This window comes from Glossina fuscipes, unplaced genomic scaffold (assembly GCF_014805625.2).
Source record: "Glossina fuscipes isolate IAEA_lab_2018 unplaced genomic scaffold, Yale_Gfus_2 84, whole genome shotgun sequence".
NCBI lineage: Eukaryota > Metazoa > Arthropoda > Insecta > Diptera > Glossinidae > Glossina > Glossina fuscipes.
In genome coordinates, this window is record NW_023998438.1 from 575,228 (window position 1) to 602,765 (window position 27,538).

The following is a 27,538-nucleotide window of genomic DNA, read 5'->3' on the forward strand; positions in this document are numbered from 1 at the left end:
TGATTCGCACACGTTGGAGGACGTCAAATCGTTCACAGAAATAAGCGCTCTTTTTGACCATAGGTTACGCCTTAACTTGCATATTGAGCTCTCGTCAAGCAAAGCTAGGTCCGCGCTTGGTTTTATAAAGAGGTTGTCCAAAGAGCTTGATGATTCTTCTATTACGAAAAGGTTGTACATGTGGTTGGTTAGACTTATACTTGAGTATGCCTCCGTTGTGTGGTCTCCTTTATATAGATGCTATGTAGATTCAATTGAATCTGTTCAAAAGCAATTCTTGCTGTTTGCCCTTAGGAATTTGGGTTGGGACCCATATTTAGATTTGTAGATTTGTTCTTGGGGTTTCCTTCTTAAACAAAGTAATAAATGGTATTATTGGCTCGCCCACATTACTTGTTGAGATAAGTTTTAATGTCCTTAACCGCTTCTCTAGGCACATTATCTTCATTAAGCTTAGTCAATGTAAATACAATTATGAGCTTTTTAACCCGCTCAAAGTTATTTACAGAAACCTAAATGATATCTATCACTTATTCTCATTATCAGACTCTTTAAACTCTATTAAAGCAACATTGCTTAATATGCTCGATTTACCTATGTCGTGCTTAAAGTAACATCTCATTCTTAATATCTTACTTTTTGTTTAAAATAATATTGTGTTGTTAACATGTTGGTTGACAAATTTACGCATGTTTGCAATGGTTTAGGGGTTCACTTGCAACCTGGATCTGTTCTTGTTGCGGGTGTGCTTCTGTGCTAGCTGTGTACATGCTTTTTTCTTTTTTTCCTCTTTCTCTTTTTATTTATTTATTCATGAATTATTATCACCTTTTTTTTTAAACTTACTTGCTTATTATTATTCTAGTTTTTTCTTCCTTTTTAATCATATACTAGTTTTAAAACAATTAGCATAAAATTTTCTGTTAAGATGTACTGAATTCGACTGTAATTTTCTTTAGTTAAATATCATGTATAAATGAATAAATAAAATAATCCATTTCCAAAGGATTTCGTTCGTGGACTAAAATTTCGCTTTAGTGCCTACAGACAACATGTTGAAGTTTATTCCCACCGTCAAACAGGGGGAATTTAACTCAAGCGCAAGTTTTGATAATAAAATTGGGACCGTCTAGCAAGTAAAACCTATAGGCTCAAGCGGAAGGATTAAAAGTATGCAATTTTTTCTTTTTTTTGATCAAAGATAGCAAAGATCGAAAAAGCGATTTACAATAATCACCGTTGGAGTTAACGATCAAAGTTAAAAGTAAGGCTGCTGCTCTTTAAGAATAATTGTGACACAGATAAAAAAATGTTTAAAAAAGCTTTGCTTTTATTTTTTTCCATAATAAGTTCAGCTTTCGCGGATGAATATATATATACAAAAAATATTTGCTTTCTAAATTAAAAGCATTGAGCATAAGACACCTTAAGGTTATTTTAAATGCATCATTAAAAAAAAATTATTATTTACACCACTTTTTTTTTACTTTTCACTTTTTAGCTAAGCGATCCTCGTAAGCAGACCACAGGCGCTGGCGATACGAAGCTGCGGCAGTAGCTATGCATTTGGCATGTAGGATACCACGTCCTACGACAGCAATATCAGCACCCTTTTCCTTTATTACGTATTCTGGTTCATTATATTGTTGGCCCAATTTGTCGGCCTTCTCGTCGATTTTAACACCTGGCGTTAGCTGTATTAGACCCGGAAAAGCAAAACAATCTGCGGATTGGCAAACAATGCCAGCTACAAAATCGATATCAATTCCATCGGTGGCTACTTTGCGGGATGCCTCTTTATATGTATCGTCAATTAAATTGCCAGAGACTGACATTTCAGCCAAAAGAAAAACGCCACGTAGTTTGCTGAAACTTTGCCGACTTTGTTTTAATCCCTGCAAAACGCTGCGTCCCGAGATAGTATGCGCGGTCACCACATCAGCCCAACGGGCAATTTCATAAAGCCCTTTACCGCATTGCAAAGACACTGTATTTCCGATGTCAGCAAATTTACGATCTTCCATTATTAGGAATTTATGGCGTTCAGCGATAGCCAATAAAGTCTCAATGAATTGATTGTTAAAATCTTCTAAAATGTCGATATGCGTTTTTAGAAGACATATGTAGGGACCGCATTTGTCCGCTACTTCCAAAACTTGGGCACATTTTGTAAGGTCCGCAGCTAAACATAAATTCGTTTCTTTTGTGCTCATTAAGTTGAACAATTCCTTAGTCACTTCACATTTAGCTAAATTCGCTCGTACTTCGTAAGATATTTTGCTTCGAACGAAATCGCTTCTTACTGAAATGATGGAAAACAAATCAATTTTGTAAATTGTTAACGTAAGTTTAGCAAATCGAGAGGAGTAATACTTCTTTATATTCCCGTAATTTACCACACTCTTTATGTAGATCATAAATCTAACTTGCCTTGTTTTTCATTGTTATCCACAAAATTACCGTCACTGCCTATTTGTACTTCGGCAATATATTTTGCTACACTATCAGCAATTGAACGCTCAATTTTACCGGCTTCCAGTAAAGTGTTGATCAAAAATGAAAGTGTAAACAAAGAGTGCATACGTATTGAATGTTCAGCTATATTCTTGGCACCACCTTGTTCACGGTCAACTACAACTATAGCATCGGTCACCTGAATACCTTCTTGCTTCAAATCACGCACTGTATCCAAAATACTTGACCCAGATGTCACTACATCTTCAATAATAAGACATGTATCACCCAAGCGGAAGATACCTTCAATTAACTTTTTGGTCCCGTAACTTTTGGCCTCTTTACGACGGACAACCATTGGAATATTTTCCTTTACAGCGACAATCGTCGCAATCGGTAGGGCTGTGTACGGAACTCCGCACACATGTTTTGCCACTAAGTTATGTTCTTTCATATAATCTGCTACTAAATTAGAAATCGTTTGCTTAAAGGTTAGAGAAAATACATTAACTGAATAATTTTCCAATTTTTATACAAAAAAGGGAAATACTCTTACCATAACTTCCGGATAACTAACAATAACTCGCAGGTCGAAATATACCGGCGAATTGATGCCCACTTTCATTTTGTAATCTCCGAATTTAAATGCATTAATCTCATATAATTTGAGAACCAATGATTTTTTAGGATCCATATTCTTTATAAAATACAATTCTATAACCGTTGATATTTTTTTTTTTTTTTTTTAAATGTTGTATTATGAATTTTCGAAATTTTGCGGTGAATTGTTTTATAAATCACTAATCACGTGCAGAGGTTTGCTTTTATTAACAAAGAAAATTGATATCGCAGTTAGCACAAACAAGGAATCTTAAGTTAAAATAACAAACCGAAATTAAATGAGAAAACAAACGTTTTCAGCGATTTCATTCATACCTGGTGCAAGTCGATTTCTATATATTTGTTAAATCATTCCGTTTCGTTTTCTTTGACTTTTTGGAATTTGTTTCAAATGTTTTTATTCTTATGTAGTAGATAAAAAATTTTCGATTTCCAAGTACTTTCGTATTCAATAAACATTTTGAATAGTGTTAATATTTAGTTACTTTTAATTACCTTGCTTCTGCTTAACCTTCAAAAATGTCTTATCTCACAAGGTTTTCTATGGTTTTTTTTTAATACCCTCCGCTGTAAAATGGTGATATACTCATTTTGTTTTTCTTTATAATGTATATAACACCCAAAAAGAAGCTTTAGAGACCCTATAAAGTATATATATTCTTAATTAGTGTGAAGTGAGTGTGAGTCTTTATGTGTACGAAACAGTCTACTCTTTTAGGTGCAACAATGAGAAAAATGTGCCATCCCCATACAAAGTTGCAAATGAATCAATTGTAAAAATGTAAGCGGAACGGAGTATTCTGTTACGTTTTTCTTATCCTCAATAATTGCACCTTGTCAGTTTGCTTTAGATGCGATTGAGAGACAGAAAAACCAATTGCGCTCTTGGGGAGCTCTAGCCAATTGAAATAACACGCGCAAAGGGTATTTACCCTTTAAATTATATTGGAAATGTTTTGACTAATGCTGAACTCATTCCTTGTATCTAAGGTTTCGTTTGACAAATTGTCCTAAAGCCAAAGAATGATATAAACATATGAAATTGGAGTCAGATAATATGCAATTACATGGGAAAGACAAAGATCGTTACTTAATTACGCAAAGTGTTTTAGGGGATTTTCCAAAAACTGCCAATAAAATTTGCGTAGTTAAACAATTAAATCAAAGTTTGTTATTTTATATGGAATGTATTTTTACGAATAATTAAGAAGTCATTCTGTTTAAAATATGAGCTGAAAAGCTGCACTTATCAGCATTTAGTTTTTCGAGAGCAAGAATCCTTACCATTTTTTGATACCGTACACGTTCAAAAATTCAAGGTTACTTGCTTTGTTCATATTTCACCTGCACAATGTTTTTCCCTATTTTTTTTTAACAATTTATTTTTATATATTTCCTTTTGTTTAACAATTTACGTGTGTGTACAGATTTTGACTATCAGTTCGGGTTGATAAATAAAATAAAATTTTTGTTGTAATAAATCAAAAGCAATTATAAGTAATATAGATATGAGGCCAAATGTTGCGCGTCCAATTTAAGTCGAAGATGAGGAGTCTAGAATTGCTTCTAAAACTCCTTCCAAGCCGATTGGCGTTCTTTTAGGTCCGCCTGCCTAGCAAAGATCAATATTAAGTACATTCCATGGTTAGTTTGTCAGTTTGAATAAATGAGGAATATTTTTAAAATTCTTTTTCTTCACAGTTTTTGAGATTTTAATTTGTGCAGCTCAAGGCATTTCTTGGATAGATGCAATTTTACAAACTGCATCACCTAGAAAAGGAGCAAAGCCTAAAGTGCTACAAAGTGATATGAAGGATGAACATAAAGATGAGCCAGTTGTTAGTAATGAATGCTTTGCAAATACCATTAGTTCCGTTAATCGAGAGAACAGTGAGAGTAATCAATAGCACAAAGTATTGAAACTTAAAAAAGAATGTTTTAATAGCTTTATGGGCATCACAAAGCCGTTTTGAAGTTTAGGACATTATCTTAAGAGTGTAGCGTGCCGATGAGATGAAGATGTCAAAGGGATTGTAAGTCGTAGTCCTTCAACAGTTACTTAATTTTCCATACTTACTGAATTATTTATACTTAATTTTTATTGAAATTATGCAGAAACTTAAACGTATAGTAAACCATATAAGTGGCTTTGAAGGATCCAATGTGGAACCAAGAAAGAGATTGCGTTTCGCGACATTTCAGAATAAAAAAAATTTATATACAAAAATTTTGATAATTTTTTTAATTAATTTATTTACGGCAAATAATTTTATTTATTATTCAAATACATTGCTATGTGTATATAGGTAGAGGTCTACAGCTGAGGAGAATCTGAAAAAATGTTTGTTTGTTTTCGCTCATAAGAAGGTTTGTTTTCGCTCATAAGAAAAAAATTTTGCAATTTCTCCTTTTATTTTATTTCTTTATTGCTTTACATGCTTTTAAAAGTGTTAAAATTTATTAAAATATATCGTACTTTTTGTGTGTTTATTGCTAAAACTGATCATCGCAGATACCGTACGTGTTTCCTTAAATACAAAAAAAAAAAATTGAAAACGTTTGTCGTTATCCTTAGTAGTTTCCCAAATCTTTTCAAGTGAGCGGTTATTTTACAAATAACTAAATAATAGACAACCATAAGGCATAATCGCCCCGGAGCCGTCAGATAAAAACTCGAATAAATTTAATCTATTAGCTGAGACATACCCCCAAAGAAAAAAAATTGAAAAATCCCGACTTTTTGGTGTTGCCAATCAGTGACATCACTCTTATTGATAAAAAATATATTCTTATTTCTTCAACCGATGCTAGAGTCACAATTTCCCAAATTAGCCCTTTTGCTATAAAAAAAGCCCTAGATAGCATTACAACATACATAGACTCTATCTCGATTCTACACGATGGGAATTTACTGGTCCTCGCTAGGTACTGAAAAGCTCATAAAATCGAAATCTTTAGCTAATCTATGTGCTATTTCCGCTAAACTGCATGAAAAACTTAACTCAGTTAGATGCGTAATTTATGCTCCGTGCTTAAAGCACGTGCCGGAAGATGAAATTGTTCGCGAAATGGGCAATCAAGGAGTGACTGAAGTATATAAATTCACCAAACTGAATGATGACGGAAAAACTCGCTCTACTACAGGAAGGATTATTTTAACCTTTGATCGCTATCGATTACCGCGAACAGTTGATGTGGCGTGATATAAATGTAAAGTAGAACTATACATTCCAAATCCTATGAGATGCAAAAACTGCCAACGCCTGGGTCATACGGCAAAAAGATGCACCAGTGCTCCATCTTCCTCCACATGCTGAAAACTGTACGCATAGCTTCTACTTAAATTGCAACAATGCCCACGTTTTACACAAATGCGTGAAATTTAAAAAATCCAAACAGAAAATTACTGTGGCATGGGCGAAGCGCAACGCAAATACCGGGAAAGAAATCCATCTCTAGCCCAGGGAATTGGCAAAAGTAATACCTACGCTGCTGTTCCCTCGTAAATCGAGCTTAATAAGCCTTTAACTCCAACTCCTTCCAATGAAAAACCTGTTCCAGCATTACTCAAAAATTATATTGTGAAACCAGTTCCATCACCTGCCAAAGATTACATTGAAAAAACTAAAGCAACACCAAATACTGAAACAATTAAAACGACGACATATATGCTAAAGTCTAATAAAGTAAATTCCCCAGAATCTCCAGCTGTCAACTCTAGTCAACAAATTACAAGCAGTAATGAATCCAATATCCAACCAAAATCCATTCTTTCATCCATTAATCAATCTTCAATTTCAAATTATTCATGTGCGCCCACTCGTTGCGCTTCAAATGTACCAAGCCACCTAAGCACAGATTATTCTGCTGGTAAGAATAAATCATTAACGCAAAAGTCCTATAGTGACCTTTTCGATGGAGACTCGGGCATGTCAACTTAACCTTCCTTCATTACAATTAAATAAAGTTTTTAAAATTCTACAATGGGACATTAAGGGACTTATTAATAATTTTGATGAACTCCGTACACTCGTAAGTGATTTTAACCCAAACCTTTTATCGCTTCATTGTAGAAGCTCTTTTAATCCTCTTCCATCCAAACCATATACTGGTCACTTCACGAATGCTGATCAAAATTCATATTCCAAACAAGGAGTTGGTGTTTTTCTGAAATCAAATATACCTTACAAACGCATAAATTTTAGCTCAAACATACAAGCCATAGCGATACAAATAATCTTAAACATAAAATTTGCAGTGCTTTCGCTCTATGTCCCACCTTCGCAATTGTTTTCTCAGCAAGAACTTTACAATTTATTCTCCGTAATCTTGTGCACGAGAGATCTCCACATGGGCAAACTCCTCAGGGGATAAAAATTCTATACAAAAATCAAAAAAAATGCACATTTGTCGAAAACAAATGTGCGATGCAGAAAATCTACTGATGCATATTAACGACTTACCAGTACTAAATGTTCACATGCTTCATGTTCTTGGGCTGACGTTTTCCAACAATTATCGTTGGAAAACACACTGCCTTCGGTTAAAAAACTCTCTTTTAACAAGGGTGAATTTCATACAGTACGTTGCTTGGAGAAGCCATGCGCATATTAACACTATTGCTTATCTTACCAAAATGCTTGTGTTAAGCAAGATTGACTATGCTTTGATAATTTACGGCAATAGCTGCAAATCTAATATAAACATTCTTAAACCGCTCTATCACCAAGCCGTTACAGCAAGTTGTTATGCTTTTCGGACGGCGCCCATAAATAATATTACAACTTTAGAAAATAGCCTTTATGAGTTAAAAGCTAAAATAGTCCCCAAGCTTCTTAATTCAAACAAATCTATTCTTGGTGATGACGTGAGAAAGATTGTTATTGCGAAGAAAATTCCAAAGTGGCCATCTGCAATTGAGTATTGTTTGTACCTCGCAAAGGAATTGAAAATTCCCTTAAAAATTTTCCGCTCTTTTGGTGTTAAACCTCCATGAATTTTGAAAGACTCCTCTTTTGACATCTCGCTGTCTATGTACAAGAAAGAAGACACTCCAATTACGTCTTCAGGAATCTAATAGCTGAAAAAACCCAAGTATAGGACAATACTGGTTGGAATCTTTTATACACAGACGGCTTAAAATCTTCTGGTCTGCCTCCTGCTTGTGCCGTGGTAGATGCTACAGGACGGGTTCTTCTTAACCTCATATTTCCCGAAAGTACTTCAACTTTCACAACCGAAGCCAGAGCTATCCCTCACGCGGCGAACCCTGCCCATAAAAGAATACTCAAAACCGTCATTGTTACCGACAGTTTGTCTGTATTACAAGCTATTCGGAACCATTCGACTTCGAAATGGGTCACCATCAACAAATTAAGAAATATAATTACTATACCCGACGGAAAAATTAAAATGTTATGGGTACCAAGTCACATCGGTTTATGGGGAAATGAGCTGGCTGTTCGAGCGGCAAAGTATGCTGCTTCTGCTTCTCTAATTATGGATGATGTCATGGAAAAGTTAGATCTTCAAAGATACATTAGGAGAAAAGTTAAAGTGAAAATTGCAGAAGGAAATTTGCAATACCATCATCAACACTACTCTTCCAATAACCCTCAATTAATTCCACCTTTATATACAACGAACGTTGAGAAAACCAAGATCCAAACATTTTCGAGAATTCGCCTTGGTCATACAATTGAAACTCACCAATGGATCTTGAAGAAGTCTTCCTCCCTAATCTGCAGTTGTGGACAAAATCTCACCATATAGCACATTCTCTGCGACTGTCTTAACTTTTCCTTGGTTAGAAGTATTGCATTTGGAACGATTAACCCTTTGGACATTCTACAGTCAGCTTCAGAACAGAATATCAATTCAATGTATTACTTTATTAATACTAGTAAGCTTATTATCTAATGTACATTTATTTAAATTAGAGCCGATAGCCTGTGTTGCTAGTGCTCAATGTCTTTTTTTTTAGTCTAAGAATTTATTTCATTAGTCTAAAATTATAATAATAGTAATAATAATAATAAAACGGAAGCTGACTCTGTAGCATATTCAAAGGGCTTCTAACTCTTTCTTGCTTTCTTTTCTTTTTCATCTCTTTAATCAGTTCTTCTTTGAAAGGACGCGTTTGAAATGAAGCAGGGGCAGTAACGCCCACATCAATGGAGCCCACCACACCAACGGAAGGAAACCTCGTCGTACCGCTAAAAAATGTTAAGAAACTTTAGATTTTCGAAAGTAATGGTGATTGAAGCGATTAAGCTATTTGATCCCTTAAGATATTATATGTATCTCGCTATGTTCCAAAGATAGTTAAACAAATAACGGTGACTCGGGAAAATCTTGTAACGAGTTTTCTTGGGCGAGGTATAACTCGATCACTCCAAGGTTCGTTGCAAGAAATTTTGAATAAAAATCCGGACCTTCGGGGGGAATGGTGTATAATTTCCTTGATTTATTATTTCCTTTTTACGGGAGAGAAGTACAGCGATGGGTAGAAGCTGGCTATGGCAAGGAACCAGCGAGGCGACCTGACTTGTCGCGCTATTACCGTTTTTCTTTTTACTTGCGAGGTTAGAACTTTCACTTCCTTTTCGTTTCGCTTTTAATATCGCGGGGCGCTAAAAGAAAAGAACCGGGTTCGTTGCTAGTGTCATAGCTGCCGCCAGTTGGTCTCTGCTTCGTTACTCGTCGGGTAATACCAAGACAAGATGTTCCTCCGTCTTTCAGGGATGACGACTAACACACCTAGCCAGTACATCCCCTATCCGTGGAGTCATTTGTCTAAAAGTTTTTCAGGGGTGACGACTGACACACCTAGCCAGTACATCCCCTATCCGTGGAGTCATTTGTCTGAAATTTTTTCAGGGATGACGACTAACACACCTAGCCAGCACATCCCCTATCCGTAGGGTCAAAAAAAAAGATTTGTCGTATTGTCCGTACCCACTTACCTTCAAGCAGCTATGACACCGAAATGAAAGAATCTGCGCGATGTGCTGCTCTTTTATAGCTGAAGTCTCGGTCGCTTGTCCCATTGCCAACAGGTTCTATGTGTTTACATACGCTTATGTGTACGCTTAGCTTAGATTGGCTGCAGTCGCAACCTTAGTTACGACTTGCATGATGCTGCTTATACATAACTTGATATCACTTACATCTAGCTTATTATTATGTTCGTTCAAATTTCGACGCAACAGGCACCCAGGTACCAAATCGCGTGATTCAATCACCGTTAGGTATGTGAGTGCTTGTGCCTTTCTATGCCACTGTGTTTGCATATGCTTGTTTTTGTTTTGTGTGTTTCTACATGTGTGATCGTGACTTTGTACATTTTGTGCTCTTTGCGAGTACGGATATTGGTGTGCATTGCTATGTGTGACTCTAACGTTTATTTGTTTTGTCTGATCGTATATTCATTGTAGAGCATAAGGGTTTCTACCTAATTATATACCCTAACGGGGTTTATGCAGTAATGCGTAATATGTAAGCGTTTTTATCGTTCGCTTATACAATTTTAAGGCATACAGATTTCTGTATGTTACTATGACCTAACAATACTATAAAATGCTATGTGTGATTCTTTGGTATCTGTGTTTGCATGAGCGAGTGTGCTTATGCATTGCGAAGCATAAGGGTCTCTACATACTTAAATGACCTAGCGGGATTTATACAGTAATGCGTAATATGTAAGCGTTTCTATCGTTCGCTTATACAATTTTAAGGCATACAGATTTCTGTAAGGTACTATGATCTAACAGTACTATAGTGTGTGTTTTTCTGATATTATGCGTTTGATGTTGAAGGAGGCTACTCGTGTATTGTTCACAGAACGACATGCGTGGGCAGATCGGACTTGCTGGTTGCGGATTGCGGGTAGACTTTTAAGCGGACGGACTAGTTATTGGTAAGGGAGTAAAAATGCTTCCTTACAATCTTTACTTTTTCATTAAAATTTATTTTGTCCCCTTCAATCTAATCACCCTTAGATTAATATAGTCGTGCCAGCGCTTTCTCGAATCCTGTGATATGGGCTTCCCAACATGACCTTGAAGTCTTTTAGCAATTAGCCCCCAGATCACAAAATCTATGCAGCATAAAATTCAACCTTTCAGCAATGATACCGATAGTAATTAATAAAATATCATCATCTCCGTCTCAAATTGGTTGGTCTTCTTTTGCTCAGTTTATATGCTCATATGTTGAGATTTATTTATATAAGAGATTTATATATATATGAATGGAATTTGTCTAGTGCCAGAGAGAGTGAGTCACCATTGAAATTGTTTTATTAATATGCAATTGTACGAAAAAGGTTTCAATTGGAGTGCGTATATATGTATTCTACTTTCACTAAGGTTCGACTAAGCACATCTGAACCTATGTAAGCGTATTGTCTACACTACATATTCAAACACTATTATATATATATATATATCACACAAGTCGGATGTAAAATCGGAGATTTGTGGCAAAATTATATTTTCATTAAAGTATTCTAAGTTTCGATAGAAAATTGCACTTGTTCATGGATGTGTTCAAGAATACGTATCCATGCACGAATGTATGTATTGGCATATAGATCCTACTTGGAAGGATGAACCTGTTGAAAAAGTCATGGAAAAGGCTTTTGCATTGAAAAGGGCCTTGAATCAACACACCAAATCGGAAGATTCGTAGCTGTTACCCCTTCACATGAATTGCGGCGAAAACACCTTGAATTTATTGCAGAGGTTGCATCCGTCATTGAACACTTCTTCAACAGAATCAGAATTGTGTGAGATTTTGCAAACGAATTCGGTAAGTCTTCAAAGCTTGACTTCCCTTGGATTTCCAAATTGGAATTGTCTCGCGATCAGATATTGAACCTTGTCCTTGCCGTAGGCCTTTTGCCGTTCGCAGCAATAATGACATCTGCCAACGGTAACGGCGTGCGCCTTGACCTTGCAAACGAGTTCAAAATAGTAAAATATGTAGTTATTGAAAAAATGTTTTTCCTCTACTTTTTATTACTTAGTTTAAAAACTTTGCAAACATTTAAGCAAAGTATCTCTCAGTTTCATACGTAACGATTGTTTACCGCCACATACGATATGAGTTTCATTTTCATCAAACTTAATAGTAGTATCTTCATTAACTAAATGTAGAGTAAGCGCACTACCGTTTCTGTCCATTTTAATATTTGTAATACCATCCTGAACCAGCCGCTTCATAAGCATGTCCACATCTAAAGTACCGTATTCGTATTTGACGTTATTCAGTACTTCTTCGCGGGTTGGAGGCGACACTTTACCATTTCCTAAAGTCTGTTGTTCCGATGTTTTTTCACAGCACGGCTGGATGTTATGTACTTTATCCTTAACCTGCAGCAGACCAGTTACCGTTGAAACGCTGAAGCCATTACCTACGTCGCGCGGCACGATTTTCATGGCCATTTCTGCTGTAATGTAAACACGATCAAGTTTCCTCTTCAACGGTAGTCGTATTATTTCACCGCATTTAAATGTTATAATCTTCTTATCCTGTACAATACAAGAAAGAGAGAGAGAGAGAGAGAGAGAGAGAGTAAGAAGCCATCCAATATAATCAGTCTCTTACAAGTTATTACTCTATTATGCTTACTGGCTGTTCTATAAAAAGATTCGGAGCAGTTGGATGTGGTTTTGTATATGCGTCAGGGATGACTAATACGCTAGGCTTCAGCTCTTTGATCAATTTATTCGCCTGTTGGTAATTTAATGAAGTATCGATCGGACAATAAAAGGCTTTCATAGCCAGCGGTTGAAATGGTGCTAATACTTGCAAATATGGAAAATCAGGCTCTGCAAAACGCAAATACAAAATGAGGATAATATATATACGTTGTAACCAAACCGACTTGTATGTACCTGTAAATATAATGGAGTTATTTGAGTTATTACCCCACATCTCTATGAAGTGAACAGCGTCACCAAATCGGAGACTTGGATGCCCACAAAATACGACACAAGGCTAAATGTGAACGACATAATATAACAAAGCCTTGACAACAAATCAAACAATTGCGTCTATGCATAATTCTCTCAGAAGTTTACCCATATGATTCGCCATTCATTATATTGCTAAGCATAGTTCATCTGGCACGAATACATAACACAAAGATGACCGGTGTCATGAATCAAGTGAAGACTTAAAATTGGGCCAATACATCTTTAAATATTAAGAAAATACTATGGGTATCAGTTGATATGGTGCACGAACGATCGAGTTATATTCGGAACACGTGAATATAAAATAGAGGAGGAGGAAAGAGGAGACAGTTCGTGAAACTGAAAGATAGTTTAAAAACTCTTGTTGAGGAATATTTTAATTGGCAAGATTTTTCGAGCCACTTCCTATATCGAGTAAATCAAGGCTTCAGTCGACTCTAGTGAAAATTTGATCTTTGCCAAGACAATGACTAAACGTTTGTTGTTGAAACTTGCTTGGCTTCCGTTTCCAAATTATGCGTAGACGCAATGTATTTACCTGGCGAAAGTCTTTACTAAATCCATCAGAAAAAACATGTTTGTAATGCTTTAATTTGGAATTCCTTAAATAGAATGCATGAGGAAAAGGATCATCGGGTAGGTAGACTTTATTTTGTTTAGCCGAACTTAACCATTCAGCCAAAATGTTTGAATAGGCTAGAGAGCTGTCCGCAACTGGTGATATAAAGAACATAGGCACGTTATTTAATCCGGCATTTTCTAGATTTTGTGTTAAGCACTCGAAAAGATCGTATACTACGCCCGATGGATAGCAAGGTATTAAAGCGGAACCATTGTTACGTATAGTTAAAGCTGTTAAAAAGAATATATGTTTCTTTAATAGTAGAAACTTTTTCATCTTATTGTTTGAGATACTACTTAGACTTACCCACATTCATGCAGAGTTCTCCTAGTTTCGTGTCAGGATTAACAGTAGGCGCTTGAGTTAAGCCAGTCATTATTAAAACATCTGCATGCTTTAAGGCTGATTGATTTATTGGCCTAGGATGTGTAGTTAGAGTAGATGAGCCGCTAACGTAGCAGATTTTCTCATGCGCTGTACTTAACACCCAATTACTGGATCCTAAACAGTAACCCGAACTAACGGGTGTAGCAATGAAAGCTCCCAAAATATCTAATTTTTCATCATAACCCATTATTGTTACTTGAGCCAAGCTATTATGCACATCTTGCAAACTAAATATTGTCTTCCATTTTTTGGGACGAAAAGCGTCGCATAATGGACTTGGCAATAAATGCAACATGTCTTTCCAAAGATTGGCCGTACTCGCTTTAGGGGCTACTTCTATATATTCTACTAACTCTTCCAAGAAAAATCGACCAATTTGTAAAGTGGGTTCGGTCGCGTACACTTTTCCTTTGAAACCTGTATTCTCGGTTATGTAAGGCAAAGCGAGCATATTCAAATAATTTGATATCAAAATGACATCAATTTCATTGAAATCCATCATTTTATCCATGGGGGGTGTAAATTCAGGTGAAGAGTCTACAAAGACTCTATTACAACACTCCTTCAGTTCACCGTCCATTTGCGGATCATGTTCTCGACTGGGAATCCAGTTTGGTAGATTCGATAATTTTACACTTTGCACAAACGGCAGTGGCAGGAAATTCAACACAGTTTGCTCAGTTAAGCCGCAATCAAGCATAATACGCAAACCTTTGAATGTTATCACATAACATGGCTTGGCCAAATCATTACTTAAGCAATACTATATTTCAGAAAGTAATGATTATTTGTAGGTTTCGGTATAAATTGAACAACAAACCGGGACTCACCAAACGCATTTTCTGTCATCTATAGTTGACTCAAAGAATAATTTTAATCTTTTCGCTTTTTTTTCTTTTTAACTTTAACCAAGCGCTTGCTGGAAATGTTTGTTTACACAATTTTTTTTTTTTCTTTTTATTCTTTTATGATATACAGCTAAGTGATAACAAATTAAACGTTCTTTATTAAGGGTAGATGGCGCCACAAGAGCAATATCGGCGATTCCGCGACAAAAATAAGAAAAAAAAAATTTCCATTGGGATTCCAGTGTATAATCGCGTTTTAGTTCTTTATACCATATCTATGTAAATAAATGAATCATATAAAGTGAACAAAAGCGTTGTCTTAAGTCTAAAAACTATTTACACAATTTAGAGCTGCAAGTAAAGCAAATTATTACATTTTCGCTCGCAAAAAGGAAAAATATTATTCATATGCTGCTCTTCAAGCAGACAGAGGCGCTAAACGCTCTTCGTTTATAAGTGACTTTTTTTTAAATTACTTCTTAACTTCTAGAACAACTTGACATTCAGTCGCGAAACTTACTTTAAAAGCAGAGAAAAGAAATTTTTTATGAAAAGTTTCGATTACAAAATTTCTTCACAAATTACCATCGATTTGCGAACGTTATTCAAACGAATTCAAAAACACAAAACTACTACAGCAATCTTTTGTCAAATCTACTCTCCCGGAATACTTCTAATTCAAACCTGTACTGGCGACGCGATATCCTGGCAATGCAAAAAATAAATTACTCGTCATACATAAAATAAAAATGCAGGTAAACAAAAATTTCAATATATTCTTCCCTTGTCAAGATCCAATTTGAAGGGACTTGTGCAGATCTGTAACGTTCTGGACAAATAAGTCCGTGCTACCAGCTGCCCTGTTAACTCTACAGCACTTACTTTTCATGAAAACAGTGAAAGCAGTTTCATCATTGTATGCGATTTCAAACGAAAATTATCATTTCCAAGGGAAAATGTTTCATTTTATTTATTTTCATTAGGAAATTTTTCTTCTTAAAGAAGCCAGCATTATGAGTTAAGAGGCGACGAAATGTTTAAAGGAAACTGCTAGGTACTCTGTAAATACTAAGTGCTGCCAACTTCCATATCTTTAATATCAACATTGTCGTTCGTCATTTGCTTTTTGACGTTGAGGCCAAACTAGTCGGACTACTAGCATTTAATTATGATTTTAAAGACTTAATTTAGAGGCTTTGACAGTTTGAGTTTATTTCAGCGTGGTTGTAAGGCTTTATTTCGATGAATCGCAACATCAACTTAATCCATGCAAAAATCCCGAAAGTTGTCGAAAAAGGGCATTGTCTAACTGCTATGAATGCTAACATTGGCTTATGAAAAACCCAATCTGTCAATGATCCTAGCCAAACTGCGTTGGCGATAATTGACTGACGTCAATATAAACCAGATGATGTTTTTAACTCTTCTGAATTGTTGCACTGATGCGCAAAAAAGCGACAGGCCACGTCCTGCATCTTTTTCAATCTACTCATACATTTGCAGTTTCAAACGCTTCTAAAAGTGGAAACATAGCAATTACCATGATTTTAGTTATGGTGGCTATTCCGGAGTGTTCACTCTTTAATATTCTGAGCTACAATTGAAACTACAATCACTTAGACCGGCTGCATTTGACAATTGAATTACTGACAAATGCAATACCCCAACTCTCCGCGTAGTGCGGAGTGCATTATTAAGCAGCATGTACATTTTACGGCATCTCCCCGTTGTATATTTCTGATATTATATAAATTAAAGATTAAATTAGGATAGAAGCCGTAATGAATAACTCCTTAAACGATTATATTGCAGTCTAGATAACTACTCATATTAATAATATAGACAATTTCGAAGCAGCCTTTAGATTTAAGAATTTTAATAATTTGCGTTTTAGTCTGTATACTTGCTTAGACCTTTTGACAATTGATACAATGAGGTGATCGGATATTAATCACTCCATCTTTAATTAAAAGCAGATAATACAATTATATTCGGTCGTAATCGAATCCTTTATATCCATCACCGCTATCCTAAAAAAAACAAAAAAAGTAGAAACTATATTTTTATTTAGGCGTAGCCAATTTTTTTTGTCGCAGGTTTTGTCCTTTGACAAATTTAAGACACTTCCTTCGTAAATTTGTGGGCGATCTATTCAGTCAATTAGGCGCACGCACAAATGAACATGCTTAGGTGCATTCCAAATTTGAAATTGGCGAAGAATTTATACACTTTATAAGGTTTTTGAAGCTTATTTCTTCGAGTTATAGAAGTATTGAAAAAAAGTTAAGCCTTCGCGCCATAACAGTGCAGGCACTACAGCCGCCATCGGCTTTATTAAAAACTCTACCGCACTTGAGATTTGAACCCACGACCATCGAGTTGTTAGTCGAGACTCTTGACACTGAGGCGGGTAGAGTTTTAAATAAAACAAACAATTTCAAAGAAATTTGACATAAAAAGCAAAAAATTAAAAAACACAGATAAAGAGAAAGAAAATAAGGTATCATAAATTAAATCTTTGAGTTCAGAGGTTTTTTTTTCGGGGATGTTGAGTTAAAATGGAAATTCAAATGTTTTTTTACTCAGTGTGTTATTATTATTATTATTATTATTTTAATTTTAGACTAATGAAATTAATTCTTAGACTAAAAAAAGACATTGAGCACTAGCAACACAGGCTATCGGCTCGACTCAGTGTGTTATCTGTTATTGATATGCTGAATCACAGAAGAAGAAGTATAAAATTCAAATGCATTTAGTAAAAAGTGTTAAAGTGAAGACTTGGCAACCATATCCAAAACGACCGGCTGGCAATAGTCGTAATTACAAGAAAGAGTAATAAAGAATAGAAGGCCAGTTCCGATAGAATTTTTGGTAAAATGAAAGCAAAGATTTTATTAATTCTACGCTGTCGCGACCTCAAATCAAATAGTTCTAACAAATGGTAATAAAAATGAATTTACAAAAATTGAAGGAAAAATTGAACCAAAACAATTTCGTTGGAAAAATAAGAAAAAAGTATGCAAGCTGAAAATGAGGATGGCGACTTTTCGTGCCTCCCTTTGTTGTGTATGAAGATGAACGTAATAACTGTAAAACTCTTTGACAAGTGAGTGCGCGGTCTAACTAACCTTCTGCACGTGATATTAGCACTCGATAAGGATGTATAAATTAAGATTTTTAAATAAAAAATTTTTAGTAATAATACGAAAACAACAAGGTATAATTAAAATTTTTATGAAATACGCATGCACTCGTAGACTTAATTCATGTGGCTTCTTAAAACCCATTCGTTTAATATATGGTACTACTGCTGCAATTGATTGTTTTTGAAACGTTGCCACGTTAAGTTGTAACTTTCGAGAGTTAAATGAAAATGCAATTACTATTAATTAAATGCACTAAAAATTTGGCAACTCTATGCAAGCCGATCGGCCGTTGCAGACAATAGTTCTAAAAGAGAACGAGAGGGCTGTGGCTTTCGATAGAATTTGTTTTGTAAATTTTTCTTAAATGGAAATTTCAACAAATGATAATAAAAGTGAATTTATAAAAATTGAAGGAAAAATAAATCGAACACAATATTGTTGGAAAAGTAAAAAAATGTGTAAACTAAAAATACAGACGCTGTTTCGATGCCTTTGAAATTGGAGGTAAGTATTCAAATTTCTTTTTTTTTTAACAAGTTAAAAGCTGTTGGATAATTGATGACATATAGCCGAATTTAAGCTCTACGCTATATATTAACAGCCAATTTTAGATATAAGGAAATGTAAAAGGTGGCAGAGCATTCCAGATCAGTCTATATTATTCTTATAGCTTAGGTTTACGCTACCTCTTCTCCCCTAGCATTTAATTTACCAACTTCTTAGACAAATGTTTTAATAGTTTTGTGCTTAATTTTTTTTCCAGAATAATAGAAAGGTTTGAATCCAACAGGAGCTAGAAGGAGATTGTGAAGAAGCAAGTGTAGTGCTCACCTGAATGCAGAATGAAGAATACCTGAAAAAGCTTTACAGTGACAACATTCTGCTTATGTTAAAGAACGTCTTCAATTATAATGCAACATCTGCTCTCCCCATCTATAAGAATAATTTTAATAAAGCACGCCGCCTGGATGTATAATGCGTTCAATGAGATTGTCGTTCCGCAAAGTTGAAGTCCGATTGTAACCTGAAAACTACTCGATAAAGTCATAAGGATTCTTGCAAGTTGAACAAATTGTGCTGTGTAACTCGCGATTAATATAAAAACAATATGGTTTCTAAAAACTCACAGTGTTTGGATTTCCAAAGGTGATTCATGCTTGATCGAGAAGCACACACTTAGAGATTCTGCCCAGGCATCACTGCCCGGTGGCGCCTGCTATATAGAGACGTGCTTCAAGCAACGTAAAATTATCGTAAATCAACATTTGGAGTGGGTATAAACTTAGTAATGCAAAGCCCAAAAACAAGACCTCTTGAAGATTAAGACCAAATGAGTATAAAAGGAGAATGAATAAATAAATTAATAGGAAAGAAATTGAAGATGATTATACAAAGCAATTTCGGTCACAAACTACGTCTTGAGAACATAAGGATTCTAATCGTACAGTGTAACAAGTGATTAATGAAAACATAAGATAGCGGACGGTTTCTAATTACAGTGTTTGGATTTCTTAAGGCGCTGTTACAACCACCACCACGCCCTCTCTATCGCACTTCATCTTCCGGGAACACACACTGCAACGAAAACTATCGTTACCTCATAAAAACGACAATCCTGAAGATCGTATTCAAACAGCGTTCACGATCATTAACGGACGTCAATTTAATCGAGAAGCTAGTTGCTCCATTTGTTAATGTAGGAATCGGAAAAAGATTTTATATTTATCAAGAGCTGCAATTCCTTGGAAAGGTAAGTGTGTTGTTCAGTTTTACATGGTTTGATGTGATGTACATCACATATCATGTACATTTTATTTATAGTATCTATGTGGAAGAGTAGTTTTGTGCACTACTTTACAGATAGTTGTGCAAATCAAAAGTATATGTAACCGCCACATTTTTTCAAAAGAAAGGATTGAAATTTCAATACTCTATGATTTTGAGCAGAAGCGATCGGATTTTCTATTTTTGTGCAGTTATTGTGCAGTTATTGTATAATTATTCATGGAATATACATGCAAAAATCGCTACAATTATTTTCGGATACGAGTAATGGGGAAAATTCTAATTTTTTGCTTTCGAAATCGGAAGTGTCGTCAATTCATCTTGTACTCCGGGGAGGGTCCTTTAATTGCTTTCGACGTTACCATATGACGTATGCCCGTCACAAATGGCGGGGTCTTCTTGAATAGTATTCCTTCAGTGGCGCTCCATAAAAACGCGCAATCTCCCATTCTTAAAATAAAGTAATTCGCCCAAAGCGTGTATAATGCAAGGAATAAATAAAAACATTTTTTCAAGTTCACCTTGCAATCAAATTTCATATTAACAGGTCCATTATATACCTTGTTGAAAAAAATTGTTCTTTTCATGCGAATTCATTAGAGTTAATCTTTTCCAGCTCCAAGAATTGCGCCGTGGACGCAAGCCGACAAAAGAACGTGGCCGAGTAAGGATCAAAGTAAAAGTAAAGTAAAATGTATTTCGTCGAACTAAAGTCACAGAAGGTGAAAAATTATTGTTGTGCGATCTACAATGTAGCGGTGAGTGCAATAGATAAATACAAGTTAATTGATCACCATTATAGAAAAATAATATTAGAATTAAAGAATCGAAATTATTAAAGCGAAATAGCGTATAATAGTTTTAAGAAATTTTGGCTACATTTAAAGGCGGAAACACGTCACTTATTATTTAAATCTTTAAAAATAGTTTTCACATATTAACCATAAAGCGATGTAGCATAAAAGGTCGTCATAAGTCAGTGTAGAAATTTCCTGCTTGCTAAGTTATGATTAAAGTTAATATCTTTCCTTTTAGTGGCTAGAGAGAAGAGAAAGTCTCGATAGAAACGAGGGACACTGACAGATGTTTCAAACTTTAGAATCATCATAGCTTTGCGCAACTCAACGGAGATCGAAGCAAGTAATAGTTATAAATAAATGTAAACATTTTCAAATTTATTTTGTACATAATCGATATGGAAAACATATTCGACAAAATGCACAGGCTGCGAATTGCTTTGCAGTTTCCAACAATTGGATTATATTCTTGAGAATTATTTTAATTATCAACTCCTCACCATCATTTAATGGTTGTTATGAACGGTGTGTGTTTATTTATTTTTTTTACAACAGCAAGTTTGTGTTTATGCGCTGTGTTCGCAAACTATTTGCCTTCAGATATGATATAACTTATAGTTGCAACTTTTTGGAATGCATTCTTACATCTGTCGTCTCACATCGTGGGTCGAACATTAATTATTGCTTTAGGATAATTTCTGGTGCGTATTAGTTAAGCTTTTGTAACAATCATAAAAATCTTTTTCCCGGCAAGAAACTAATACTTATTCTTTTACATAGTTTTGATTGACATGTATAATGACTGTAGTCGGAAAATCCTTATTTGTCAATCTAACAACACCTTTGCCTTTCATGGCCTCATTTTTTGCGTCACTTTTATGATGTACTGTACTGTAACTTCCTGAGATCCGTCCAACTATCGAACTACGGACCTAATTATTTTTAGGGCTGCTTTAATGCTATATATCGCTTCTTCGACAGTAAAATTATCAATTATCTGGTTATTTCGGGATGCGTTCGACGCTTTCTTTTATACTCTATGAAATATGGTATTTTGATTTATATGTAAATTCCTTTTTAATGTAGGATTTTCAATCCATACCTTTAAGCATTTTTTTTTTTGGTTTAGATATCTGTATGTGTTCTTAATTTAGTATTTCTCTATGCGCAATATATAATCCATCCTTACGCACACAAATATATGTAAGTGTTTTTATTTGTTTCTTTTTTGTTGGGGATTAATTTCCCCTTAAAGCCAACCTTCATACTATTTGTTGGGATAAAAATATCTTTATTAGAAGGATCTCTTATATGTAGTCTTATAACTGAAACAATCTCCAAAAGTGTCGCTCTCTACTTAAAGAATTCAACAATTTTGAAGTTCGTAAAACGCCAAGTCATTTTTGGCTTAGAAACGTTAAAATTGAATTAATGTCTTTATTAATATTTGGTTGCTTATACAATTAGATTCTGATATGATTTGCATTTATTAAGTATAGTGAATATCTCGTCCTTTGATTTTATGATGATTTCTGTTTGAAGATCGGTTGCCGTGTTATTATTTCTTTTTACGGCTTTTAGAAGAATAGTTTTGAGATGGAATTAGTTAGTATTTTTATTTCGGATAGGTTTAATGCCTCTTCTATTTTCTCAAATGGGATTTTTGTTCTCTATTTATTGCTCCTATCGATAGCTGTATTTCCTGCTCAGATAAAAGGAGTGGGTTTATTATTCCAGCCTTGGCCCAATGTATGGCGTGGTTGATATTCTGCAGTTCTTCTTTAAGGATTTTTATTTGATATTGGGTATCGGAAATTAATTTTTCTTTATTATAGTTTTTGGCAGATTTAAATTCTTCTATCAAACTGTTAGTGATCTTGGTTATATTGTTATACCTATCCTCGTAAAGCTTATTGATTATGGTTTGTCGGTTGTTGTTCTGTAGTGGGTTGTTTATTATGTCCTGTATTGTCATTAGGTCTTCGTGAACGGGATTACCCGCAATCCATTTCCAGGCGGATCCTATGAAATCCAATGATCTTTTCCTTATTATTTTCCCAGGCTTCGGGCGTCGTAGTAAAATTTTCGATTTGATCCATTTCATGCTTGAGATCAGGGAATAGAGAATGATCGCTCTTGTTGTTGACTATCTTTTCCAGTTCATTGATTTTTGTTTCGTATTCGTCCAAGTCAATTACGTGGATTAGTTTGAAGTTTCCAGTTTGTATTCGTGCTTGTCCAGTGTGGATGGCTACTACTTGTGATTTGGAGAAGTCCAAAATTTGTATGTCTCCAATAATTATCCCAATCAAAAGCCTGAAATTTGAAGTTTAGTTCCTTATATTATTTTTGTTTACAATTTTTCCTGAATTAGTTATAATAATTGTCCCTTTGTCTTCTCTAACTATTTCTTTGTGGTATCGGAAAGTCAATTTTGAGCCTAGTCGTTGGTTATGTTTTACGTAGATTTCGTCCCCTGGTGAGTAGTGTTTCATTTTTGTTTTTGTTTTGTTGTGGTATTTCAAGTCTTGTCTCTGTTTTTCTTTCAGTCTATTAATATTTTGCAGTCTTAATTTTTCGGGAGGTGACGTCCCACACGCTACGCTAGGAGTAGAAGATGAGTATCCAATAAAACGACACTCATCAAACCTAGACTTAATGAGCTCAAGCTTTTCCCACAAAGAGCCGGAATTTCTACTCAATTCCGAGAAACCATAACGGGTCTCCGTGAAATGTTTATAAAAATCAATGTCCCGCTGCCTACTGTCAGGACATGACCATCTTAAGCCTTTAGACGAGTCAGCGACTGCGTCAGCAGCACGGCCGAGAATACCGGCACACTTTGCATGACCAAAGCGCTCGCAGAGCCAACAAGAAACGAATCTATCAGAATCTGGGCCAGATTTCGCCCGACAAGGTGTATATAAACACTCCATGTCCAGTCAAAAAGACAGTTGTGGATTATGAAGAACGGACACAAAAATCACTAAAAACAAATCTTGAACATAAAAATTTATCAACCAAATTTGTGCAAAACTTCTCTGTTACGTTGACACTGTAACGAGAGATCAATAGCAACACAAACTCCAAACAGCGAAAAAATAACAGAGAAAAAAGAGAGATTTATATCAGAGCTCAAAATTTTTGTTTGCAAAAATCAAATGAATCAAAGCGTAAAGGAAAAATATTACTTTTACTTTGAATTCACTCACTTTCTTCTCAAAGTATATTATAAATTCACACACTATAAGGCAGAATAGCCACGAAATTCAACAAAAAATTAAAATATTAATTGCCGAAACAAAATATAGACGACTATACCGCGCGACAGAGTTGCCAGACTTGTGTTCGTTTCGTTCTAATCATTTAATTGTTTTTCTATTTTTTTCTTCTTTTACTTTAAGAACAAAACAAAAATGACTCCATTTGGTGAGATATAATTTCCAATTACATTATTATCAAATTTTTATTAAGGAGTTTATTTCCTTGCTTGTTGGTGGTCTGGACAGGCAGTCGGCTACGATGTTTTCCCTGCCGAGTTTGTATTCCAACTGGTAGTTATATTCCTCGGGGATGGCTTTCCATCTTTTGAGCTTCTGCTTTGTGTTTCTATTGCTTAGAGCATAAGTGAGTGGTTGATGGTCTGTATAAATGTTGACTTTTCCTGATCTATATAGGTAGTTACGCAGCGTCTTCAATGACCATATTATGGCTAGCATTTCCTTCTCTTTTGTGGCGTAAACCTCTTCTGTCTTACTTAGCGTACGAGATAAGAATGCTATTCGTCTCCTATCCTGGGATAAAACTGCTCCTATGGCGAAGTTGGATGCGTCCGTTGTAGGCTCGAAGGGTTTATCGAAGTTGGGATGAGTCAATATGACTTCATTCGAGTTTAGAGAATTCTTTAGGTGATTGAAGGACTCCATCTCCTCTTTCCCTAGCCTTATTAATTTTTTCTTAGAGGCTTGTTTGGACACGCGTCCACCCTCCCCTCTTAAAAGGCTTGTCAGGGGCTTGGCGAGCTTAGCGAAGTCTTTAATGAACTTCCTATAGTAGCCTGCCATTCCGAGGAATAATCGTAGATCTTTGAGTGTTTTGGGTGGCGGAAAGTCCACGATTGCTTGAATTTTGTTGAGGTTGGGTTTAATTCCATTTGTTCCTACTATAAAACCTAAAAATTCGACTTCATCCTTTAAAAATTCGCATTTGTCGAGCTGAACCTTCAGATTGGCTTTCTCTAAGGTATCAAACACTTCCTGTAAGTTGTTGAAGTGGTCATTTTCGTCTTTTCCAAATGTGATCACGTCATCGATATAGACGTAGCACCGGTTCCCGATGTGTTCTCTCAGAACATCGGCGAGAGTCCTTTGGAATATTGATGGGGAATTTTTTAAACCAAATGCTAATCGGACGAACTCATATTTGCCGTTGTTGACTGAGAAGGCGGTTTTTTGAATGTCAGATTCCTTGAGTGGTATCTGGTGAAAGCCACTTTTAAGATCGATTATAGAGAAGAATTTGTTTTTGCCAAGGTTAGCTAATACGTCAATTATTTCCGGAATTGGGTATTTATCGGGTATGGTGATTTCGTTTAATTTGCGGTAGTCGACTACTATTCTGTACTTTTTCTGACCAGAAGAGTTCATTTTTTTTGGTACAATCCACACAGGTGAGTTATACGGAGACTGTGAAGGTCTGATTATGTTATCTTGTAAGAGTTCTTTTATTTGATTGTCTACTTCTTCCTTCAGAGCCATCGGATACGGATAGTTTCTAGAGTAGACTGGTTGATCGGACGTTGTTCGGATTTCGGCTAAGACGTTTGTTGCGAAGGTCAGTTTTCTGTTAGGGTCTGCAAATAGGCGTGGGCAGGTTTGGAGTAGTCCTCGTAGACAAATGTGAAGTGCGTAGTTTTATATTATTGATGTGGCTTGATATGTACTGTTTTAACGGAATTATAACGTTTGGGTCTATTGTCATGAAGTCAAGATTGGTATGGATGACTGCATTGAGTTCTCTCAATGTATCGTTACCGATAATGCCATCGAAAGATTTAAGGCTTGGTAAAATGAAAAATTTAATTTAATTCCTGTTCGGGAATAGTTGCACGTTGGCATGGTGAGTTATTCTTATTTTTCCGCAGACAGAGCTGGCTTGAAAGGGTTTCTCATATATAATGGAGTTCCTTATGTGTTTGGGTTGAACATAATTTTTGTTCGACCCTGTATCTATTAAGAATTTTAAAATATCTCCACCGCCATTTTAATGTTCAAAATAAGGCAGTGAAGATTGCCTTAATCTAAAAAATGAATATCTGCGAGCTGTTCTACTTGCTGATACTCCGGGATTTTGATTGGTTCCATACTTTCGTTATATGTTTCTGCTAGATTTGGTTCTATTGTTCTTCCTTCATCGTTGTCCTCTTCGCACATTATGTTGTAGGACCTTTGATGTTTGGTAGGCATTCCTTGAAATTGTTGTGAAGGTGATCGTTTTTGTACGTAGGTTTGGTATTGGTTCGGGAGATTTGCGTAGTTTATGTGTTTGGTCTGTATGCTCCTGTCTACATCCATTGGTTCATCACGTCGTTGTGGTTTTGGGGGCACTGCTGGTTGGTATTGAGGATTTCCTTGCAATGTCGGATGGTTGTTGATACTGTCTGTCAAATGTTGTGGGTGATCTCGGATATTGTCTATGGAAAATTGGAAGTGGTTTCTGCTGATTGCAGAACGGTGTCCTGGCTTCTGGAATGGGCTGATAATTCCTTTTTTGCGGTAAGGGTGGACCTATTTATACTATGGTTTTTACCATAGTTGATGAGTCCTTTACTATCTATCCGTTCCTTTTGTTCCCATTTGCTGCACACTCTTCTCCTTCGGCTTGGCTGCTCCTCGGACTGGTGCTCCCTTTTGGTGGTGATTCCTCTTTTTTCTGTCTTGAGTTCTTTTCACTTATTAAAACTTTTGGATTTTGTTTTGTAAATTTATTATTCTTTTATTTAATTTTTAAACTTTGTTTTATAAATGTGTTTTCGTTTAGTTTTAATGAAGTGCGTTTTAATTATTTCTTTTTAATTTTATTATTTTTTTTTTATTTAAAGAAGTTTCATAACTTCCATTTAATTTTCTCTTGACTTCCTTTAAATTTTAAAATCCTTTAATTTCTATTGATTTATTTTATATCTTTTTCCTGTGAGGCCTCTTTTACCACCGCAGTCCGCAGTGTCTCGGTCCTTCCTTCTTTGGAAAACTCTGCTCGGGCGCCAGCTAAATAATATTATTTTGCTTTTATTAGTAAAACACAAACTTTTACAATTTTTATTTATTCAATTTATTGAACGGATTTATTGGTGAAATAGGTGATTGAAATGGATAGTAAAGCGACTGACTTTCCTTATTAATTTAAAAAAGAGGAAACCTCGGTTTAACCAATTATCCACAGTCAGCATTTATTTTTATTATAGGGTGACATGAGATATCTGTGGGAGGTGTTTATGGTAGGGTGCCATTGGATCTCGGTGAGAAGTGTTTACATTAACTTTATATGTTTGTTTATTATATTTGTGAGGGTGGTTCGAAAATTTGTTCTTTTTATTAGGATGGTCCTTAACTTACATAATGAAAAGCGTCGAAATAAAATGTAAAAGGCTTTTTTCCTTCTCGACTTACCAAATAAAATAGTTTTGTGTGCCCTGATTTCTTGTTCACCCACAACGAATGTACCATCGCTAAATTGATGATTAGTAAATGTCGATATATTCGCTTAATTTTTGCTCGGTAACTTCAGACTGCATTATTTTCGGTTGGTCGATTGGATTCGAGATATGAACGATGTCCGGCTCGCTAATCTCACAAATAATATTTCGTTTACCATTAGGCAGCAACTCCTTCGCTTT

The 27,538-nt window shown here is 35.4% G+C and overlaps 2 protein-coding genes and 1 long non-coding RNA gene across 3 annotated transcripts; 1 reads left to right on the forward strand and 2 right to left on the reverse strand.

The window, feature by feature from the left end:
• Window positions 1-1,328: 1,328 nt before the first annotated feature.
• Window positions 1,329-3,235, reverse strand: LOC119638181 (uridine 5'-monophosphate synthase). The gene is made up of 3 exons (XM_038034830.1): window positions 3,011-3,235; window positions 2,431-2,938; window positions 1,329-2,302 (listed from the first exon to the last, which is right to left on the reverse strand). The coding sequence occupies exons 1-3, from the start codon at window positions 3,146-3,148 to the stop codon at window positions 1,491-1,493; spliced, it is 1,458 nt and encodes a 485-aa protein (XP_037890758.1). The 5' UTR covers window positions 3,149-3,235; the 3' UTR covers window positions 1,329-1,490.
• An 8,854-nt stretch (window positions 3,236-12,089) lies between these two features.
• Window positions 12,090-15,015, reverse strand: LOC119638180 (integrator complex subunit 9). The gene is made up of 6 exons (XM_038034828.1): window positions 14,895-15,015; window positions 13,984-14,827; window positions 13,594-13,907; window positions 12,975-13,077; window positions 12,709-12,908; window positions 12,090-12,608 (listed from the first exon to the last, which is right to left on the reverse strand). The coding sequence occupies exons 1-6, from the start codon at window positions 14,901-14,903 to the stop codon at window positions 12,105-12,107; spliced, it is 1,974 nt and encodes a 657-aa protein (XP_037890756.1). The 5' UTR covers window positions 14,904-15,015; the 3' UTR covers window positions 12,090-12,104.
• A 2,804-nt stretch (window positions 15,016-17,819) lies between these two features.
• On the forward strand, window positions 17,820-21,584 carry LOC119638179. Its single transcript, XR_005247394.1, has 3 exons — window positions 17,820-18,565; window positions 18,825-19,811; window positions 20,463-21,584. It is a non-coding gene; the product is annotated as an uncharacterized LOC119638179 (long non-coding RNA).
• Window positions 21,585-27,538: the final 5,954 nt, after the last annotated feature.

Bases quoted from the DNA above. Each gene is read 5' to 3' on its own strand.
- LOC119638181 (XM_038034830.1), bottom strand. From the start codon at position 3,148: ATGGATCCTAAAAAATCATTGGTTCTCAAATTATATGAGATTAATGCA. The intron at 2,939-3,010 runs GTAAGAGTATTT...CTAACCTTTAAG, and splicing joins TTAGTTATCCGGAAGTTATG to CAAACGATTTCTAATTTAGT. The intron at 2,303-2,430 runs GCAAGTTAGATT...CCATCATTTCAG, and splicing joins GGATAACAATGAAAAACAAG to TAAGAAGCGATTTCGTTCGA.
- LOC119638180 (XM_038034828.1), bottom strand. The intron at 13,908-13,983 runs GTAAGTCTAAGT...TCTTTTTAACAG, and splicing joins AGAACTCTGCATGAATGTGG to CTTTAACTATACGTAACAAT. The intron at 13,078-13,593 runs GTAAATACATTG...GTTCACATTTAG, and splicing joins TTAGTAAAGACTTTCGCCAG to CCTTGTGTCGTATTTTGTGG.